The following is a 20,295-nucleotide window of genomic DNA, read 5'->3' as shown; positions in this document are numbered from 1 at the left end:
ATTCAAATAAGCAGAGACTTCTACGAAACTTTTTTGCAGACATTCTTCATCTAAATTAACTACAATATATTAAAAGAAGTGAGATGCTACTAAGTCAGTTCAGTAATTCTTTTCTCACATCTAGAAATAGACAGGTTTGACTTTGATTGAATACCAGGAACCAATTAAGATGTGGCCTAGTAACAGCTAGGAATAACTTCTTTCTTCAGATTCATTGTAGACCATTATTTACTTTCATATAGAAGTTACTGAAAATGGCATACATTGATTACAAAAATAACATGACAATGGTACGCATTGGTTACAAAAATTATGAATTGCTAATGTTCTTTACAGTAAAAATAAGAAATTTTAAGTGCAAATATAATTGAGTGTTCAAGGCTATTACCCCACATAAATGGACAAAATCCCTTGATTGAGAAAGGATCAGACACTGTTATCCTTTTTGTACTAAATGCAATCTGAAAGCACGGGGAATTCTATTAATGTCACTGGGACCATCTGTGGAATAAGGATTTGTTTAGGGTATAACCCACATAAATCCATCGATCTAATCTGAAAAAATGTATTTTTCACCATCTCCAACAACCAATGCATACATAATTGTTCTCTCTTTCTTTATTCCCCTTTATGGAGCAAATTACTAACATGTACAGATTATCTCAAATAAAAGTTATTTTTTCACATCTATTTGTGACCCATTGACTACAAATGCTAAAGTGATTAATGCAATGCTTTTACTTGTGCATCTTTTAAAGCTATTTTGTAGCTACTCATTCATACTGGGACCAGTTTTCCCTATGAAGCAGATGCTACTTCACCTGCATCTGGTCAGATGACCCTCTCGCTGCCTCAGCCCTGTGTTTTTTCCAGCTATGAATGTTATGAATAATGTTTCTGCTCTTAACAGACCTCACACTAGAAATCTCTCCTGATTTTCAAACTCCTCCACATGTTTTATTTTTAGCTGACAGGAATTTAAACTCTGCACTGGCACCTTTCTACTAACTACATGCCTTGGTTTTCTTCAGTGAACAGCAATTGTAGCAAACAGTGCAGAGCTTGTATGTTACACGTGTCTTTTATTTGTTTTGGTTTGTTTGCTTGTTTGTTTCTCCTTGCATAAGCTTTGCCTAACTCTCTAATTCAGTAGTCCTTACCTAATATCTTCTTAAAATAAAATGAGAAAATAAAAAGAAACGTGGCACAATTTTCTTTATCCTGATGCCAGCTTTTAGCTGTGAAAATGTATCAGTTGATTACATGACATAATTTCTGTAAAATAACTACCTGTTGGAAGATATATGAATTTAAAAAAGGCAGGCTGTTTTTTCCAGAAAGATCCCTTACATCCAAAATTGCTACTGGGTAGTGGTATAAGTAAGAGTAAAGAAATATTCTGAGACAGTTTTAGATTTATTATGGAATGTTTGGAACAAATACAGTGGGAAAATATTTTTGAAGTCTGACTTGAGTCTCACAGAATGATTCAGGATAATTTTCAGAAGTGGATTAACATTGAAACATTTTATTATCTTACTATCTAATGTTATACATAAAGTTTTATAACCATCAGCTTAGCATTTTAAAGTTTTTTAATATTGTTATAATAAAAGTACTACAGATAATTTTATACTCCATAATAAAAAAATAAATCTGTGCTGGTAAATCAGTCATCATTTAAACTCTTAATAAAAGGAAAAATGCCTGTATTTGGATAGCATTTTGTTCTAAGTACAGTAATATATAATGTGGTCAATTGCAGTATTTATGTTGAATATTGATTCTAACTTGAATTCTTTTCTCTTTTTTTTTATCTTATTTGCTAAACTAAGTATTGGTTTATGCATTTTCTAATAGCTCCATTAAAAACTAAAATGGCAGCAAATACTTGCTAATGTTGTAGTAGGTCTTAATTTCTATGCTGATAGGAAAAGATCTTTGTTTTAGTCTTATCATCCTAAGGACAAGAAATAGACGACTTCATAAGCACTTCTAACGGCTGTATTAGAATATCTAGGGACTACTTTTTTGACACAAGTAAATTTATATAATGAAGTATTATACAAATGTGCATGTTTAACTTTGGTTAATGAACATACTCAACTGCAACAGCAAAAGTCTGTCTTAACTTTGGAAACAGTTTAAAGCTTATGGATGACAGAATATTGACAATGTCCAGTCATTCCTCCTACTCCTCCTTTTGTACCTGCAGGACCCAGGTTTTCAGCATCCAGAAGGGGACCTAGATATCCAAAGCAACACAGTTTGCATTTGGGTACCTAAATGGCCACCAGATTTTCAAATGGGTGTCTTCATCCCCTCATCTTATGACACGCCTGGTGTGATTTTTCAAAAGATCTCCACATCCAAGACTTTCCATGAAAAAAAAAACCTTGGTATTTTATTTTTCATGCTTAAATCTGGTATGATCTCCTTTTTAAAAATACACAATTGTTTTTGGTTACTGAGATTTAGGAAAATAGGACAGTAAAACAAACAGTACCTAATCCACACTTCTATGGGAAGTGTACATGCCTGCAAGCTGCTTAAAGTGAGGTCCCCAGTCTGTAAGGTAGTCATAACTCTGATCTGCATCTGACATATTTGAACCTAAAGAACTGAGGGATCCTGCCAAAGAGCCGGTTCCTTCAAATGCGTAGGTCTGAAGTGAGTCATATGGAGGAGCGCTAGGATCTGTGTTCGCTTCTTCAAGCTTTTCTGAAATGAATTGCCTGAAGACTGCAGTGTCAGGGCCAACCTGCAGAGACTGTCTGTAGAGGCTGTGAATTTCTGTGGTGACCTTCTTCCGAGGTTTGTGCATCCGCATAACAGTGCGGGTCCTCAGTGCTGAAATATCAAAGGCTTCTGTGTCCTCCTCGCCACCTCCTTCATCATCATACCTGACAATGTTTTCTCTGAATTCTTCAATTTTCTCTAAAAAGGGAGACTTCTTCCTCTGTTGCCTTATGGCTACAATTGCCAAAAAGAACACTGACAAAAAGAAAAAAAAAACAAACAAAAAAAAACCAAGGAAAAAAAACCAAATCAAAACAAAACCAGAACCAGAGAGTTAGAATGTTCTTGCAAAGACTCAGAAGAATGGTAAGATTTCTTAATATCAATGCTATTGCCAAGTGAAGCTATCGTAACAAATTTATAGAGCTGTAATTTTTATGGATTTTATGGTTTTCAGATGAGCATAGTATATGGTGGGAAAATATCTACAAAGGGACTTGTAAAATTGGTGAATGAAATGGAGCAATTCTTTCGGTAGATGGGAATTTGAAACTGGTGGAAACACAAGTTATACTTTTTGAAGTATGCTTTGTTTTATCACATAATATATCAATTTCACATTCAGAATTTAAATTCTTAATCTATCACTCTCTCTCAGATCAAAGCCCCAGGAAGATCAAGTGAAATATGAGGCAATGAGCAAGATATCCTCCTCAGTTGATTGAATCATTCAGTTCCATAGACTATGCGGAGTGTAGTTCAATTATTTCTGTTACACTGGTTTGGAAATTTGAAGACTATCACTAAATTTTGTGTGATGTTTTAGCAGTACTTACTACCAAGGCCTATGAATCACAGCAACTTGTTTCTCTCATATATGAAAACTTTTTTAGATTTTATTTTAAAGCATTATTTTTTAATCTTACCTCATTTCATTTTTAGCTGAATGATCCATTTGAAATAGGCTATGATTTTCACAGAGATTAATGATGTCAGTTTTTAACTAAATCTTACTCCAGTTCTGTTTAATAAGTCAGTCATTTGTGAACTGTAATTTTTTACTCAGGACAAAACATGATACAACTACCAACAATGACAGGATTTTATCTCACTTAGGCATATGAAATACTTGAAGTAGTTCCTCATTTCCACATATTTACTGTATGCTATTTCATTTGATTAGGATACCAATACCAAACTTGAAAGCATTGGAAACAAGAATTTCTACAATGTTGTTATATATCTACAAACCCAGATAGTTTCTACTCTCCAAACCATTGTATGGTGATCTCTTCTAATGATACAAATTATGATATTGGAAAATAGAAACAAATGAAACTTTAGATTTCAGATATAAGTGGCAAACATATTATGTATAGAACTTTTTGTTATTTAATTTTAAACAATCACAAAAATATGTTCAGTGATTTAATGCATTTAAAATACATATGTCTGTAACGAGTATAGTTTAGTTTCTTTTTCTTTCTGATTAATACATTTATCTATATCCCTGCTTTGACTTTTGTGATATGCACAGGCCTCGTAGACACCAAGGGTTTATTCCATCTGGAGAGAGGACCTCTCTACAAGCAACCAAGAAGCCCTTGATGAACAATTCCACTGATGGCTTGGATAGTGTAGTGATATAGTTTGCCTGATCCTCAGTCCCTTAAGTGCATAACATGAAATGAACAGGTTCAGATATCCTGCAACAGTCAAAGAAACTTGAAATGCACAGTGGCCTGCCTGTAAGCTCACACTGACTGCAAGGGCTAAGGCAGGGACTTCAATCAGGGGGGCTGCTTTCAAGTGCAAGAAGATTGCCTGGGACAAGGAAACTTAATATTTAAATGAGGTTACTGTGGAAGTGCAAGCAAGTCTAGAAACCACAAATTCAATTGTATGTTCCTGTTTTCTCTGATGGAAACCAGGAGATGGAAGTAGGGGAACTAGTATGTCCCTGGAATTTGCTATGGAGTCAAGAAACGGCTAGTGCCTGGCCAAGAGTACTCCCATATAGATATAATAACTATGAGGTACCCTTCCATTATTTTCATCCTTGCCCTATCTACTCAATATGTTTGTAGGGATAAATAAAAACACGTGTATTTTTTTGTAGGCCACTTGGTTTCTGCAGTTTCCTGCATGTCACCTAATCTTGAAAGTTCAAAGTCCTATGACGATGCTGACTCATAATTAACAGATGCATGTGCTGCTTCTGGGCAGCTCATTTAACTGTGGAACTAAATTACAGGGTTCCATTTTAGGAGAAATTTCAATGAGTTATCACAAGAGACTCAATCAGGTTGTCAAAGGTACAACAGGAAAAAAAAATAGAGCCAGTTTCTATTTGTTATGCTAAGGATAATAAGCCATAATCTTGTGAACAGAATGCAGAATATGGGTGATTTTTAACTTGTTAAATTTCTTTTTTCACTGGTGTAAACTCAAAATAATTCCATTAGCCTTATTGGACTTCCCTTACTCATCTTCTGTTGCTAATATGGCAGATCAAAATACAGCATCAGAGTAGAGCTGAAAGCCTTCATTTTCAAGACTCAGATTTCTTGCAGTTAATGATGATATGCTTAGTGTTGTATGCTGTTATTTATACACTAGTAGAGGTCCTGTTATATAATGAAAATAGAAACAAGAATGTTTTTTACTTAGATACCATTCATATGGAAAAAAAAAAAAGATTTACTTAAAATTTTATGTATTTCTTTCAGTGATATAGGAGTTTAAAAATATTACTATTGTATTTGCTGTCATTAACAAATACTTTGAGAGACTAATTTTCACTGAAATTTTTTGTTTCTTAAGGCACTGCAATTTCTCTTTTTATTGTTTCTTTCTTTCTGGACATTATATTTGTGGCATCTGGATATTATGCTTCATTTTCTTGTTTTCATTCTCATTATGTTTTTCCTTATAGGTTTTAGAATTTTATTGAAAAACAATTTGTAGTAGGTTTGAACAATTTATAAGGATAGTTTGATATCACACTTCTTAGTGAGATCCCGATTCTATCTTCATTTTCTTACTTTGTAGTTTTTTGTTTGTAGTTTCATTAGTGGAAAAAATTGTTTACTACATAATTTATCGACTGTTTTGTGGTATTTTTGGATACGGCACTTTATGAAACATACTGCTATATGGCATAATATGGATATGTCGTATTATTACACAGACAACAAGTATGTGGAAGTCTTTCCCTGTTGCTCTATTGGCGTCAGTTTGAATTTGATCTTGAGGCACATGACAACCATCAGTGACCAACCTCTAAGGTCACTGGTAACCTATCTGTCGTTATCTTGCAGCAGCCATAGCCCCATGCAGTGCAGGAATAGCCAGCCTTGGGTGGTTGGTCTTGTTTTAAGTGCCATTTGCCAGCTATACATGGCCCTTTGCAGAGATACAAGCACAACTACTGTGCATTTAAAATGCTCTCAAACCCACTTTTCACATCCTCAAGCTCCCAAATGTAATGGAGGTTAATTTGGTGTTTCCTGAGAGGAAAAAGGAGATGTCTAACATCTGGAGAAAAGGCTATCTGGAGACGGAATTAATTAACAGAGAAACTCCTTATTTTTTTTCTGGAATTGCTTTCTGACAGTATCAGATTCTCTTTTTCTTTTATTATTTTTTATTGATCTTAGCTCTACCTTTGGCAGAATGAGTGGGGTGCTGCTACTTTTGATATATTCTTATACTAAACAATTTTCTTGTGTAATGCTGTCTTTGGCTTTAACTGCACTCAATATAGACTTTGGACTCCCAAATCTTGATTTTTACCAATACTGGAGGAGCAAGTAGGACTATGACTCAACTAGAGACAACTTTTAGACACTGTGTTAGAATTCATATTTTACTGCAAACAGGGGAGTGGGGAAATTGTAGTTAAGAAAATAGAAAACAAATGAAACATTTGCCTTTAATGTAATTTTTCTCTGTAGCACAGTACTTCCAGTCTTCCAGTCAAGGGAAAATCTTTGTCACTTAACAAAGCCCAATGTAAAAGGAAACAAACTCATTTCTCTTACTCTTGCTTACCTAGGAGTATTAGTATGCAAGCCAAAACAGCAACTAAAGCTTCTGTGCTGAGACCCATGGAATACATGAAAGCTCCGTATCGACAGTAGAAGGTGTTAACTTTGGTGTCACAGTCGCAGACAATGATGGTGAGAGTATTTGTGCTTGTCAGTGGTGGGGTTCCATTATCCTGAATTAAGATTGGCAAGTAGAAAAAAACCTGTTCTCGCCTCTTGAAGCCACTTTTTGTTGTGAAAATTCCAGCTGTGTTATCTAGAAAATAAATTATTGTGCCTGATATACATTTATCACTTTTTAAAACAACAATCAAACCCCAGTGGAATCTGATACTATTTAAAAACAATGGTACTGTGCAAAGCTACATATTAAGAAAGTTTAAAAAGTAAAAACAGGAACTGACAGGTAGTAGGGTGTTTTTGTGACAATCATGAATAAATTGCATTTATTTCTGACATGTATTCCAGGGGCAATAATAAAATTTGACCTAGGAGCTCTGTTTTTAATATTCAGAGGTAAAAAATCCCACTATGTTCAGTACCTGACACCTGCACTGTCTAATTAACTGATTCTTAATGTGGTTCCGTGTAACCAGCTGCTACCAATCCAGCAGTTCACAGATGAAATATAGACAGTTTACCAATCAAAAGGTTTCAAAACTGCCTGGCAGCACACAGAGAAAGCAGGTGGCAAGGGAAAGAAGAGAAAGCAAGAAAAAAGACCACTGAAATAGTATTTTATTTCTTTCCCTGACTCAAAAATTGGAGCTAGCTGAGCTTCTACTATCTAAATTAGTGAAAAGTTGCTAAAGGGTCTTGCCTTGCTTTGTATTTAACTACTAGTGTTAAGAAATCAGTTCTGTACAAAACGCAGTAAGCATCTTAAGTTCAGCTCCTGCTGCATATCAACTAATTCAAATCTGAAACTTAGCTTGTTGCAAAAAAAAATTAGCACTGTCTAAATCTGTGCATAACAGAAGGAAGAAAAATCTATAAATATTTACATGTCAAAATTTTTATCATGGCAAGGTGAATTACTGCATGTGTACATACATGTATGTAGGGAAGAAAAAGCGTTTCTATTATTATCTGTATAACACATATCCAAACAATCTACTGAAGTTAACTCCTTCACATTTAAGTTCTTCTAGGTTTCTGTCATTGTTCAGGAAGTAACTCTGAGACAAAATGTTCCATATCCCTAGACTCACTTTTGCTTTTGCCTGGGACTATCCAAATTTATCTAGCTATCTCTATGAAATGCAGCAGAAAGGGAGAGTTTGAGAGCCAATCATATATTTTTTTTTTCCTATCAATAGCTACCAAAGAGAACTGGACATATTGTCTTTTGTGTGGCTATGCTCAGGCTTTGTGCAGAATGACCAAAGGTGGGAAAGGCTTGCAGCTTGTATGCAGTTTGACCTTAATGTTAAAACTTACCTCCTCCTGTCACTGAGGCAGAGGCTAATGAAGCTGGGAATTGAAATACGTATTAATATATTAACTAACTATGGAGATACTGAGAAAAGTAGTTTGCCGTCTAACATAGTCTGAACTTCCTAAAACTTATTTCAATTGATTTATTCCTCTAGACAGAACATTCAAATGTAGCAAAGTCAATAAGAACAATGTGTACTTTAGCTGAGTCTGAAGAAGCTCTTCTTTGTAGTCTCAGCAGAGTGACTCTAAGTGGTCATCTTCCCTGAAATTCCATCAGGTATTGCACTTAGGTTTTTACTGCAGACTGGTTTTACTTGATATGTCTGTTTCTCTCTCTTTTAATAAGGGTCTTAATCAATATTAGTTCTGAATAACATTAAAATACATAGAAAAGACATTTGCATGATGTCATCAGTAATCAGTGAATGTAATTTAAAATGTATTAGAAAATTAGATTACATTCCTATTTATCTGTGTTTATAATTTTGGTCTTGCTGAAGAGATGAAGTAACAGACATATTAACAGTAATCTTCTTTTTCTGGAAATCTTGTTTCTTAGACAATAGATAATTTTAACAAGAATGTTGGTATTTCCCACCATATTCTACATGAAGAAAATAAATTTTAAGGAATACTAGTGTATTTTTCATCTCAGCATTTTTTTCCTTCCTTGCAATAAAACTGTCTTTTGCTGTTTATGTTATTTGATTGAAAAAGGGAAATAAACTGTTTGATATTACTGAACTGTTGTTTTGAAATGCACCTCATGACATGTTCATATCTTATATAGACAATTTCTATTTAAGTGGGAATTTTTATAAAATTAGTGTCATGAGTACCACTAGAAGTATGCATCTTTCATTAGGAAGCTCTTAAACAGTTACATGAATGACACTACCTTGATTATCTTTGACAGTAAAATATGAGTTGTTTGTGGCCTCCTGAGCCAATGAGAAGTAAAAATGGTGACCCTCCGCTGAGTCATCTTGATCCACTGCAGTGATAGTTTGAATAAGCTGGAAAAACAGATAAACAGAATTGTTTAAAACAATAAAAGGACATGTCAGGTATGTTAAACTGTTGATGCCAGAGATGTAATCTGTGAATATGAGTCTAGTGCATGTTATGTACTCACAAATATACACCTTCTATACCCAAACAGGCTTATTAAGATTTGTATTCTGTAAATACTCTCCTTTGATTTTTCATTTATTTGAGAGAGGTAAGCATTAAAATATTGAGAAAATGTAAAAGATTTTCTGGACTAAAAGACAAGTGGTAAATGAAATTTCCATAAATGAAAAAAAAAAAGTAATCATATATATAGTGTTATGTCCTTTTTTTTTCCCCACGGTGAAAAGTATATAATTCTACATTTAAACAAATCTCTGTGCAAAAAAACCCATTTCCTTCCAGCCCACGAACACATTGACATCATTCAACTGATATATTGTAGCTCCAGTAACTGAGATAAGGCAACAAGTTCATGTGCTAAATTGTTGGTTCTGGATATTGTGACAGACTGGTTATGGAACTTCTTGGCTGCTTTTTCTCAAGAAAGCAAAGTAGCCTTCATTTACAAATATGTCAAACCAGACAGTCATTGCAAGATAAAATAAAAAAAAATAATATTTAACATTCAAACTAACATCTTTCATCTCTGTAAATAAACAACCATGCTACAGTTAATACAATTAGCAATATTTCTGCTTAAAAAGAGCTTATATTTGCTATTTTTATCAATAAATATTTAATGACCTGAGCATCAGCATGTATTAGTGAGTATCCTTCTGATCAGGAAGGAAGAAAAATGATGGAAGCCCACCAACTTTCATAAAAGATAGTGTCCAATCTGAACTCGGGCTCTATTTTATCAGTCATCGCATGCTTTGTAGATATTTGTACTCAAAAGACTTGAAGCCTCAACTTTTCTCAACCCAGAAAGCACCTGAATGCTACAAGCACGGCTTTAAAATCAAAGCAGTAAGTCAATGGAAGTGACTACATCTTTCCATCAGTGCCTTTGAAAATTCTTTCCCAATTAAACAATTTTTCAGTCAAAGATCTAAGACTTCAGCACACATTCTTTTTCTTTTCAAGCAAGCTAAGTTTGATGAAACTATTACAGCAGAGTGCAAAATGTGGCTCACACCCCAGAAGCTTTGTATGCTTAGCACTCTGCCCTTTTTATAGGTGAAATTTATTTCAAATCTATATTTTCACTCAATGGAAAAATGAGAACCCTTGAGATTGTTTTATTGCCACTAATGAAAGGAGTGACTGTTCAGTGATGTACCTGGTGACAGCGTACTAAGGATGAACGTTATTGAGGGAATTTTTTTCCCTTTCCTAAGAGCAAATAAAATATTTAAGGTGATGCAAATGCAGGTATAGGCATGCAGGTCAAGAAATCAATGAAGAGCAATAACTTATCACTACTATTACCTTGATAATAAACCACAGGATTCATTCTTGTAAGGGAATACAGTTACCAGAATAAGTTCAAGATGAACAGCAACAGAGAGCAAAACTATATATCCAGTCTAAAACACTAACAATGCCACATTTTAATGATCATATTCTGCCATATATCTCAAAAAAACTTAAAAAAAAAATTTGTCCTTTCTTGACAATTTGCTGGTAACATCTCCATGGCTGCATCTGAGAAAAAGCTTTGTAGGTATGTACGTCTGTCTGTACAATTCAAGGTCTATCAAGTATATGCAGAATAATGTAGTAATCTACAAAGACATCTTAGCCACATCTAATTTCTTTTGTTTTGTTTTGGTTTATTTTTTTAGTTTAGCTACTTGGTAGAGAAGAATTACCTACCTACCAAAAAAAAAAAACCCACCAAAAAAAAACCAAAACAAAAAAAAAGCATTAATTATAGGCGTGATTTTTATACTTCTAGTTTTGATTCTGATTAATAGTTATTTAACCAGGTATTAGCAATTTATTTGGAAAGTATTCTGTTGGTTTACATTCAGGATGTATTCAAACCCATAAATTTTACCTATATCTGATCCAATGAATAAAATTCTGTAGAGTATATGGCTAACTGTAAAAAAAAAAAAAAATCTTCCCTTTTTTCAATCTGTAATGTGTCGTTCTACACAAACCTAAGACTCCTATGGTTATTCTAGAGATATTCATGTGCCTTTAACTATTCACCTTAGAAGCAAGAGAATATTTGGAACATAAAGACATGGCAAACCCTTATTGTTTATTTCTTACTGTATCACTTCCACTAAGATTCAGCAAAACCCAGATGAGTCTATAAAATATTCAGAGAGCAACAGGCAGCTCTGATGCTGCTGAATCTAAAAGAAAAATCACACAGAGAGAAGGAAACTGTTCTTTTTTTTCTAGTTTCCTAGGCTTTTGTACATCTAACCTAGGAGATTCTGGCCTTTCACCAGGGAAACTGGCATCACAGACTGAAAAACTGCACTTATTTCTTGTGAGTCAAGGTTTAAAAAACCCCTACATTTCAGTGTGTAAATAAATAAAATACAGTGAATGAAGTGTTCTGCAAGGTTATATTAGCTGTATTGACTAAGCTTAAATTTAATTGCTCTAAAATTTTGTATTTCTAGTCTCATTAATCTAGAATAATTCAGCAGTCCATTTGAAAACATGCATTTCTTTAAAATTGAAATTAATTCCCTCAATTTTTCTTGAAAAACTGATTTAAATTCATGGTGGATGGGCCTCATTTATTATTTCTTTCCAAACACATTGAGATCATTGCTGGGAACAGAAGGGGCTTCTTTGGTCAAAGGTCACAAAAAGATGTCATCTGCTATACTGTTTCCCCATCCATCTGATTAGTGGACACTTACAAGTAATAAATATCAGTGAGAGAGTCTAAGATATCAGTAACACCTCTGATCTCTCATTGATTGATTATTTTATATAGAAGAGATTTTCTGTAAAATGCTCTGGACCAAATGTCTAGCTGAGTGTTGATTGGCTTGCAAATAACAAGTTATGGAATTTGGAGTAGTTTGCTGATTGGTAGTCTTGATGAAAATTAATTGAAAATTTATTTCTTCAACTGCAAGTCATCTCATTGAATTGGAATTATGTAGACATCCAGAAGGAAGAAGAAAGTTTCTCTGTTACAGTCCTCTATGCTTCTAAGGGTCTTCTCTCTACTAGGTTCAACTTAAGGCATAGACTGTCCATCTGAACAACCATCAATACTATTAATTTTGATACTAGAGTACTCTGAGTGTATAATTTGAAGTCCTTTGTGCATGCTTCCATACCCAATTACAGTTTTATGATTCCCACTAGACAGACGGAAGGAAGTAGGAACAGATTTGCCACCTCTCTCTTTCTACTTTCTTTTAGTTTGTTTCCCACCCAATGTCCTTCAATAGGAGATCTGCTGTGGCTTATAGGATGTAAAAGATCTGATCACTCATCTGTTTTGGGAGCACAGAACTGACTTTGTTCAAATTGGCTTGAAAGTAGTAGGATTTTTCTCATAGCTTAATAATGTTTGATGACCATTACAGTTTAGTGCAGGTAAAAGATGAAAGTGTTCATGGTCATAGTCATTGCCTTTGTAGGTATACCTTGTACCTCAAGGCTGAGGCTTCCTTTTGACTGGTTCTGTTTCTTTATTGAAAAGCAAATTGGCACAATATTGGTCTGATTTCTCTGGGTCTACTGTAAGATGTTTCTGCTCATCTCTAAATAAAATGGTGTACATCTCAGCAAAGGAATAACTGTTAAAAAGCTCACACCATAACACTTAGGTGCCTTTTAATATTTGTTTGTATGTGCTGATAAAATCTTCCTACCTGTTCCATTCTGGTATGAGAGAATGTTGTTGAATCATAGTCCATATAAAATAGAAAAAGGAATTTTCCATGGGCCACTATGCCCACTGTTTCCAAAAGTAAGAAGTTACACGCAGTGCATCTGCAGATGTAGCTTAGATTAAGGGCCTACCTGAATATATCATGTTTTTACAGCTTCACCATGTTTTTGTACTCTAAGGGATGCTTTCATTACTTTTTTTCTTTTTAACTTTCTTATCACTACTACTCAGATACATTTTTGTAAATGATGACAAGAACATAACAAGGTGAAATAAAAAACATTAGTTTACTAACCTATCACTTTCACTTCTCTGTTATCAAAAATCATTTTACATCGTAATTTGGTAGAACAGATCTGTTTTAGCAAACTGCTCATTTTTAACATTAATTGTATATGCCTAGAATGTGGCTAAAGCTTTTCCCACTTTTCTTCAGTCAACATTTCATTATGTAGAGAAGTAATATCAAATGAGTACTCTTCACTTTCAGTGTAACTGATGATTATTTTATTATATGCTAAGTACTAAATAAATAAATATGGGGTTTTTTTTCTTATCTCTAACTCAAATAACTCTGCATACATAGTCACTTCTTTGGATCTAATAAAAATTGCTAAGCAAGCTGCAACATCAAAGTAATTTTATATGTGATCCCCAATTTATAGGAACTCAGAATTATCAGAATAAATATGCATTAAAGAAGACAACATTAATTCAGAATGTAGGTGTGTTCAGTGTAGCTTGTCTTCAGCTGAAATCTGTTTGCTGTATGATATGAAGAAATACGAATATTCACAAAAGGGCTGAAATTACCATGCATACAAATAGGTACATTCTGGATGGTCAACTTGTTTACTTGTAATGTAACACCTATGACATAGCTTAAATTAAACTTTCAAGCTGCAGTTTCAGGCTGAATTAATTTATTAATGCCTTGGGAATTAAGCTTTCTGAGTGAAATCCTTTCTTGCTGATATGTGTCTAGTATCACCTTTGAGACAGATTTGGTCCACTTTGTGTTCTGATTATTTTTATAAAATATTTCCTCTAGAATTCAACAGTTTGTAGTTAGCATACACACACACACAAAAGGTAACTATAAAGAATTGATACCACACTGTGGTCATCATTTACCATGTCTATATGCAGTTACAAAGTAAAAAAGTCCAATCAAAAGGAAATCCTGGTTTGGATGCCTTATTAATTATTCTGTTTGATCTGGTACTTGCTACAGTAGTAGTAGGATAGAAGTCTGTTTTACATAGCAACTTTAAGGTTCAAGTCAGTTTGAAAATTATTTATTTAACACTGATGGTGCAGTGAAAGTGCTTGTTTTTTTTTTTAATGTGCAAAAGAAAACTTTCATTTTGGTTAGTATACAGCTGACTTTTGGTTTATAGGAGAGTACAGAACTATAACGTGAAACCGATAGTGAAAAATCCATTCAAAATGTGTACTAAACATGATGAATGGATTTCAAATTATGCCAAAACTCACCTATCTATCTGCTTTACATCCATTTTTATTGTCAAATTTCAGATTATAGTCCCACTGGTGGAACTGTAATCCTTTTGTTTGAATGGCCTTCGGAAGTTAAGCTAAATAAGTCTACAACTCTCAAAAAAACATCCTACAGGGATAGGTTTGTGACCACCTGAGGAACCAGAATATACATAAGTCTATGGGACCTGACGAGATGCACCCAAGAATCCTGATGGAATTTGTTGAAGTAGTCGCCAAGTCACTCTCAAAAATATTTGAAAAGGCATGACAGTCAGGTAAAGTCCCTGCTGACTGGAGAAAGGGAAACATTACATCAATTTTTATGTAACGTAGAAAGGAGGATCCTGGGAACTACTGACCTGTCAGCCTCACCTCTGTGCCTGGGATGATCATGGAACAGATATTCCTAGAAGCTATGCTGAGGCACATGGAGGACAGGCAGGTGGTTCAAGACAGCCAGCATGGCTTCAACAAAGGCAAGTCCTGCCTGACCAGCCTAGTGGCCTTCTGTGATGGAGTCACTACACCAGTGGACAACAGAAGAGCTATGGATTTCTGTGAGGTCTTTGACACTTTCCCCCACAATATCCTTCTCTCTAAATTGGAGAGATATGGATCCGATGGGTGACTGGTGGATGAAGAATTGATTGGATGCTTGCATTCAGAGGGTAAAGGTCAGTGGCTAAATGTCCAGATGGAGGTCGGTGATGAGTGATGTCCCTGAAGGGTCCATACTGGGACCAGTACTGTTTAACATCTTCATCAATGCCCTAGACAGTGGGATTGAGCGCACCCTCAGCAAATTTGCAGACAACACCAAGCTGAGTGGTGTGGCTGACATGTCTGAGGGACAGGATGCCATCCAGAGGGACCTGGACAAGCTCAAGAAGTGGGCCCATGTGAACCTCATGAGGTTCAAGAAGGCCAAGTGCAAGGTCCTGCACCTGGGTCAGGGCAACCCCCAGTATCAATACAGGCTGGGGATGAAAGGATTGAGTGTGGCCCTGTTGAGAAAGACTTGGGAGTATTGGTGGAGGAAAAGCTGGACATGAGCCATCAGTGTGCACTCATAGCCCAGAAGGCCAATTGTATCCTGGGCTGCATCAAAAGAAGCAGGAAGGTGATTCTGCCCCTCTACTCTGCCCTGGAGAGACCCCACCTGAAGTATTGTGTCCAGTTCTGGAGCCCTTAGCACAGGAAGGACATAGACCTGTTGAAGCGGGTCCAGAGGAGGGCCACAAAGACGATCAGAGGACTGGAGCACCTCTCCTATGAGGACAGGCTGAGAGAGTTGAGGTTGTTCAGCCTCGAGAAGAGGAGGCTCCAGGGAGACCCTATTGTGGCCTTTCAGTACCTAAAGGGGGCCTATAAGCAGGAGAGAGCCTTTTTAGCAGGGCCTTTGGCAACAGGACAAGAAGTAATGCTTTTAAACTAAAAGACGGTAGATTCAGACTGGACATAAGGAAGAATTTTTTTACTATGAGGGTGGTGAATCACTGGAACAGGTTGCCCAGAGAGGTGGTGGATGCCCCATCCCTGGAGATGTTCAAGGTCAGGCTGAATGGGACCCTGAGCAACCTGATCTAGTTGAAAGTGTCCCTATTTACTGTAGGGGGGTTGGACTAGGTGAAGTTTAAAGGTCCCTTCCAACCAAAACCATTCTATGATTCTATGATGATCAACTGTCATTCAAAGAATTCAGACACCAAGAAAAAGTGACCAGAATAAGACAATTTATTTTTTTTTATGATATCTTTCCCTCTGCATTGTCTTTCCTTCCTTTCCAACCACTATAAACTGGGACATGAAATATATTTCAGAGTATCCCATGAAAGTAGACACAACTCAGCAGAGATCAGGGAAGGAAGTGAATTTCAGAAGTGCAGAACATCTCTGAGAATATCTCAGCATATCACTTCCAGCTAAATGGTTAGAGATTGCTACTTTAGAAATTGAAATGCATTAGAGTATCTATACAAGCTTTGATCTCAACTCATAACAGGAAAGCAGATTCTTGAGCTATTTGGAATTGATCACAGAAATATGGCTAAGATAAAAAGGTATGTAATGTTATGATTAAGCCCTTCAATGGCTTAAACTGATTCTTCTGAAATGTAAATTGTGTTATTCAGTGCACAACCAGGCCATATAAAATAACTTTTGAAACTTTTGTCTTTTTGCTGATGAAAATAAAGAACTTTTTTTTTTTTCTGTGAGTAAAAAGTGATAAAAAATAATAATAGCGCTGAAGGAGATACTATCAATTCTGTTTTAAATCATAAACATTGAACAAAATATCATAAACTCTGACTGTGATTAAAATGCACTTCAGCACTTCAGCAGCAATTTCCTGTTGTTCTTAAGATTATTTGTTAATAAGAAGATTATTTATACATTACTGTCATGGTCTCCAAAGGCTAAACTAAAGATGCTTGTGACTCTCAAAAACCTATAGCAATGAAAAAAAAAAAATCTAGAGTGACATTTTGCCTGTCGGTAAAATAGGAAAAATATCCTGCTCATCCTTCATTCAAGTATTGCAATGTTAAATAGGAATAACTTTGTATCCTGTGCTCAAAGAGTTTGTTATTATTGTTACCACTACTATTCTTTACAGTACCATTTTCTCAGTGATTCTCAAAATACTTAGTATGTATATAGTTAACTTGTTACTGAAAAGTAGCTATTAGTGGATTTTATACAAATTACATACAGATGTTATTTATCAGTAAGCAACTATGGAATAATAAAAACCTTGTAAAATAAATCACCTGGCCTTGTATGTTGTAGGCAAGTCCAAAATATGGATTACAAATATTGATTTTATAAGTTTCTGTATTTAATTTGTGGTGTCTTGAAGACAATGAACATGAAGTGGTATTTACTTTAATGCCTGTACTTCGATGAATTACTGTCAATGAGTTACCCAAAGACGAAAAGAAATTACTTTCTCCAGGTACCTCTGAACCAGAGATAGTCTTTGCAGAGTGAAAAATTACCAAATGCAGACCAAACAAAGCAACCGCTGATAGAGATATATATAAGTGGATGTAAAAAAACCTTAAGAAATTACTTTTGCTGCAAACAAAGCTTTATTTAACTGAAGATTAATCAAGGTCAAAGTAAACCAAGCTGGTATAAAAAGAAAGGCTCTGTGAATCAGAAATCAAAACATAGTAAAATTTTTGAAAGGAACCATCACAGATATCCCAAAGGTCTCTTTTGTATATCCAAAGAATGTTTTAAAGTGGTGAAAAAAACATATAGATTTCTCTGTCTATAGCTTTTTGTTGTTGCTTTTTTGTTGTTGTTGTTGTCATTTTGTACCTTTTTAAAAAACTTGGAAAATCGTATTTTTCTTTTTTTTAAGTTCTCTTTTAGACTCCTGTGTGAAGCCTAGAGGCACTCTTATTGCACAGTTTGGGGCTTAGGCTGTAGAACTGGATCACTTAAAAAAAAAGTAAAGCTATAGAGGAAAGGGGATGGAGGAAAATGGAGAGTCAGCAGTGTACCTAGAGGGGTAGAACAGCTGACTGATGTGACCCCATTTGCTTGGGGAACAAGCAGGAAATAAAAAAAAACTCCAGGTAAGGACACTTAATACAACAATCCTGTAAACTGTCAGCTGTGGAAGGTGTTGCAAGGATTGTGACTTAAAGATCTTCAGATTTCCACTGAACTAGACAGGGTTTTAATTAAGTGCACAATAAATTATTTCTAACTGAAGAACATAATGAATTTGATTTCAATCTGGTTTGAATCTGGTTTGAATCTGGTCTAAATCTGGTTCTTCCAGACTACATTACGCTGTTGCTGTAAACACTAGGCCTGATTTTATCTTCTGTGACGTGAACATGAATCAAATATGTGTTTTATGCTGTTTGGTTTTTTCACAAGTTTCTGTCTGTATTTCTCTACTGCCTGCTTTCATATATAGCCAAGGAGATGTTTTGATTTTGTTTTAAAGGGGAAAAAAATACACATCAGTGTTCTGAAATCTAAATTTCAAACTATACATATAGCAACATAACTAATTTTGGAAATACACAAAATACAGCCTGTACTCACAGTATTGAAAAAATCAATATTAAAGAAAATAGCAACATCTCAGACAAAATCTTCATTGTAATGAGAAAACTGATGGCTAAGTCCTTCACGCTTACCTGGCCAGAAACTGCATTTTCACAAACAAATGTTTCATAGTATTTAGGGAATTCTGGTGCATGATCATTAACATCGAGAACTTGGATATACACATTTGCTTCTGAATTTTTTTCAGGATTTCCTAATGATTAAAAAAAATCCAGATATCAAAAGTTATAAATAATATAGTACATGTTTTAAAGTAATGTAGATGTTAGAAAATTTAATGCATATTCTACAGAGAAGAAAATAGTCATTGAGACCTACAGACACATTTTAAAACTTTGTAATGAGTCCAAATATATCCTGTATCTATAAAAAAGGGCATTCTTTTTCTTTGCTGAGGTTCTGTTCACAAAAGGTGGTGGGTTTTAGTTTTTTTGTTTGTTTGTTTTTTAACCAATCCATCACATTAAATTATAATAGTACATCTTGAAATATATAAGGATATTTCATGTTAAATTTTTGATTTGTTCAACCTTTCATTTACCAAGTCAGAAACATTAATTATTTAAATGTAAAAAATAAACTCTGATTTGGAGAAATTAAATGACATTTTGTTCATGCAGAAGAATTTATTTTATTAGTCATGCATAAGGGTATGTGGGAGGGGAGTGTCTGCTCCTCCAAGGATCTCATCAAGGACCTTATTCAATGTAGCAATAAGAATAATAAGAAACGGAGGAAACCATAAACAAGAACAAACATGGGCACAAACCTGAGACACAAGTGATAAGGGAGAAGGTGACAAGAACCAAACATGGACAGACACACTAATTGATGGGTGCATGTAAGAGTGTGAGAATGTATATTCCTGTGAGATTATCAGATTGGAGACCTTATCAATTGGGAAACCAAGAGAGCAAAAGGGGAGAACAGAAACAAAATAGACCAAGACACAGACTTGACAAAGCAATCATGGAGATAATAACAAGAAACAAAGCTCATGATGGTTGATGGGCTATCCAGAAAACACAGGGCAACAACTTTGCAACTGATAAGACTGTAAACCAGAGGGGCTTCAGACTCAGAGAGGTGTGGGAATCGATGGAGCTGTAGAGACTCATGGAGGATGTGTAGGCAGGAACTAAGAGGGTGTAAACACAAGGATGTATAAAAGGGGTCAGCTGCATGTAAAACAGGGCCTGTAAGTATGCTTGTCTGTCTGAGCCTTGCGCCTGATCACCAGTCAGACCTATCATCTTACATCTTCTTGTTAAATGTTTTCTTAGTTATATCTCTGCATAATCTCACTCTCTATGATTGCTTATGTGTGTGTGCTGCAAGGACGAAGTGTGGGTTATGTATGAGACCTGCATATGTATGTGAAAATTGGTGCCAGCTACTGGAGTTTGATGGGGTGCCAGGTACTGGAGCGAGTGAGAGCCGCAGGGGACAAGTGTCTGTATCATCCTCAAAATGAATGTGCATGGGGTGTGCATGTGTTTTCACTTGCAAACTTTAAGCCAGATCCAGCAGTGAGTAGGTCGTCCTTTGGTCCGGGCCAGGTGCTCAAGGGGGGTCCATGCTGGTATGCTCACAAGGGACTTGCAAATGTGAGATGCATGAGGGACAAGCATGTTACTG

The 20,295-nt window shown here is 35.3% G+C and overlaps 1 protein-coding gene across 3 annotated transcripts in view; it reads right to left on the bottom strand.

Annotated features, from left to right (window-relative positions):
* Positions 1–811: 811 nt before the first annotated feature.
* CDH19 (cadherin 19) overlaps positions 812–20,295 on the bottom strand; it is a 127,151-nt gene continuing 107,667 nt past the window's right edge. For all 3 annotated transcript variants that reach the window (XM_086740565.1, XM_086740566.1, XM_086740563.1), the window contains exons 10-13: positions 18,729–18,850; positions 9,127–9,244; positions 6,793–7,044; positions 812–2,994 (exon numbers count right to left, since the gene is read on the bottom strand). In XM_086740565.1, coding sequence (XP_086596691.1) covers positions 2,507–2,994; positions 6,793–7,044; positions 9,127–9,244; positions 18,729–18,850 — 980 coding nt within the window. In that variant the 3' untranslated portion in view covers positions 812–2,506. The remainder of the gene's footprint in view (positions 2,995–6,792; positions 7,045–9,126; positions 9,245–18,728; positions 18,851–20,295) is intronic.

The sequence above is a fragment of the Chlamydotis macqueenii genome, chromosome 2 (assembly GCF_036417535.1).
Source record: "Chlamydotis macqueenii isolate bChlMac1 chromosome 2, bChlMac1.mat, whole genome shotgun sequence".
Taxonomy (NCBI): Eukaryota; Metazoa; Chordata; class Aves; order Otidiformes; family Otididae; genus Chlamydotis; species Chlamydotis macqueenii.
This window is presented reverse-complemented; position numbering and strand designations above follow the sequence as displayed.